The following is a 2,457-nucleotide window of genomic DNA, read 5'->3' as shown; positions in this document are numbered from 1 at the left end:
AGACTTATCCCTGTCTGTGTGCAGATGAAGAAGAGGTGAGTGTGTCCCAGTGTCTCCAGCATTAATCCCAGCAGAGGGACAATGTCTCGCAGAAACAACCTGGAGTCTCTGTAGCAAAGCTCAAATTGAGTCAAATCACCGTCCCTGAGGACTTCTGACACAGAGTGTAGCTTGCAAACAAGTTTCCTTTGAATGTGTGATTTGTATTTTCTTCCAGCAGGGTGAGAGCAGGTGTGTGTGTGTTTTTGTGTGTGTTTTTGTGTGTGTTTTTGTGTGTGTGTGTGTGTGTGTGTGTGTGAGACTCACCCTCAGCGGTTTGAGGGCCTGTGCGTCAGGCAGGAACTTGAGCAGCGTGGAGGCGGCGAGCAGCAGGAAGGATCTGTTGATGGACTCTCCTCCCTCCAAACCCGACAGAGAGAGCTTGTAGAGGCCGTTACACGCCTCGTGTCTCACCGCCGGCTGACGACAACAGCAACGCACACGTTACAACACGCAGATGAAAACGTCAGGTAAAGCAAACGTCTACAGCTGGACAAAGTTTAGCTGCTCCTTGCTTCAGTTTTGTTGCCAAGTTGCTTTTAGTTTCAGAAACTTTAAACTCTCCTCTCTTGAAGATCTCATGAAGAAAGAGCAGGATGTGATTTCAGACTTTTTAATGTTTGGTATTAAGACCACTGACCAACTTGCCTTTTTTTGTAATTGACTGAATTCTGCAGTGCACCTGCTCATGTGCATCAAATCAAGCGCTCCCTAATCATAAATAAAACATCTGGTTTAAGAGAATAGTTCAGAGAGAAATATGCTTATTGCATGGAGAAGTTTGATAACACTCTCATGTCTGTACAGTACATATGAAGCTACAGCCAATTAGCTTAGCTTAGCATACAGACTGGAAACAATAGGAAACAGCTAGCCTAGCTCTGTGCAAAGGAAGCTAAATCGGTAAGACCAGCATCTCGAAGCTCACTGATTAACATGTTATATCTCATTTAATTAACAAGATAAAATCACAAAAAAGAAAAATTAAGAGGAAAATTAGATTTTTATGTTTGTTAAAGATATAAAATAAAATAAAATCACAACTTTTTGTTCTTGCACATCAATCTTTGTGCAGATTAAAGGAGTGAAATAAAATGCGTTAATTAGTGAGATTTACAGATGAAGGTGATGATTTAATTCCAGACTGCTGCAGGACTTTGTGGATGTTTTGATTGGCTCACCTCAGGCACCAGCAGGGTGAGTTTCTTCAGCCAGTCGTGCAGGTGGTCGCTGTCGGCCAGACTGGACTTCACCGTGGAGGAGCAGTGCGCCCAGCTCACCAGCAGCCACATGGAGTAGTGAGTCACTGCAGGTAAACAAACGCAAACAAGCAGCGTCAGTTTACATTTCACCACTGGAAGGAAATGTTGTTTATGATCATGAAGAACAGTTTCTCACCTTCATGTCGGGACCTGTGGTCAGACTGAGCCTTAAGAACTCTGCACAACAAACAGAACATATGGAAGTTGGTATTTGAATGTGACAAAAAGAGTTGAACTTTTCCTTTAGACTGAGAGTGATCCGTCACCTGTGTGCGAGGTTGTCGTAGGTGTAGGCCACGTTGATCAGACGCTGGATGAGGTTGGTGCCTTGGACGAGGCTGAGGAACACCTAAAAACAAAAACAAACAAACCCCAGAAGGTCAAAGGTCATCTCTGCTGCTAAAGCTCCTCAACATCAGCTCCGAGTTCGTCCAGCCGGCAGAGTGTTTACCTCCGTCAGCCGGGGGATGTGCAGGCCTTTCCCGTGGTCTACGGTGGACTTGCGGGATTTGCCCGGCCACGCCCGTTTCCGCTGGCTGTCGGCGAGGCCGGACCAGGAGAAGACGTCGTGGTAGGCCAGGTCCAGGTCTGCAGGGTCCACCGCAAACTGGCAGATCAGCTTCAGCAGGCAGGCCAGGCAGTCCAGCAGCCACTGCACGGGAGACGACACACAGTCAGGGAGGCAGCACTTCCTGTCTCACGTCTTCATTCAGAAACATCAAAACAAACAACTCACACATGAACATGTATAAAATTCTCACCACAGTCCAGGACTCCTGGTCTTTGGGCTCCAGGATGCCGGAGTTGAAGATCTCCAGGAGCAGCTGGAGTCCTCCAGACGAGACAAACTGAGAGAGAAACACCAAAATCAACTAAAACCATTTCGCCGTGCAGTTTCTTCCCCCGTTCGAGCTCGTGTTGGTGTGTGTGTTGATGTGTGTGTTGGTGTGTGTGTTGGTGTGTGTGTGTGTCTGGACTGTGACGTCAGCGCTGGACTTTACCTTGCAGCTCCAGGTGTTCTTGCTGTTCTCTATCTGATCCTCACTGGAGTCGTCCGAGTCTGGATACAGATCGCTGTAGCTGCCCTGAAAACACACACACACACACACACACACACACACACACACACACACACACACACACACACACACACACA

General features: G+C 47.3%; 1 protein-coding gene across 1 annotated transcript in view; it reads right to left on the bottom strand.

Annotated features, from left to right (window-relative positions):
* Positions 1–2,457, bottom strand: part of usp34 (ubiquitin specific peptidase 34) — a 58,320-nt gene that overhangs the window by 22,274 nt on the left and 33,589 nt on the right. Inside the window, exons 30-36 of the mRNA XM_087175648.1 lie at positions 2,303–2,392; positions 2,063–2,149; positions 1,753–1,953; positions 1,568–1,650; positions 1,438–1,478; positions 1,221–1,345; positions 307–459 (exon numbers count right to left, since the gene is read on the bottom strand). Of these exons, the coding sequence (XP_087031774.1) occupies positions 307–459; positions 1,221–1,345; positions 1,438–1,478; positions 1,568–1,650; positions 1,753–1,953; positions 2,063–2,149; positions 2,303–2,392 (780 nt within the window). The remainder of the gene's footprint in view (positions 1–306; positions 460–1,220; positions 1,346–1,437; positions 1,479–1,567; positions 1,651–1,752; positions 1,954–2,062; positions 2,150–2,302; positions 2,393–2,457) is intronic.

The sequence above is a fragment of the Seriola lalandi genome, unplaced genomic scaffold (genome assembly GCF_002814215.2).
Source record: "Seriola lalandi dorsalis isolate HSWRI2012SDOR001 ecotype SW California unplaced genomic scaffold, Sedor1 jcf7180002054479, whole genome shotgun sequence".
NCBI classification, from domain to species: Eukaryota; Metazoa; Chordata; class Actinopteri; order Carangiformes; family Carangidae; genus Seriola; species Seriola lalandi.
This window is presented reverse-complemented; position numbering and strand designations above follow the sequence as displayed.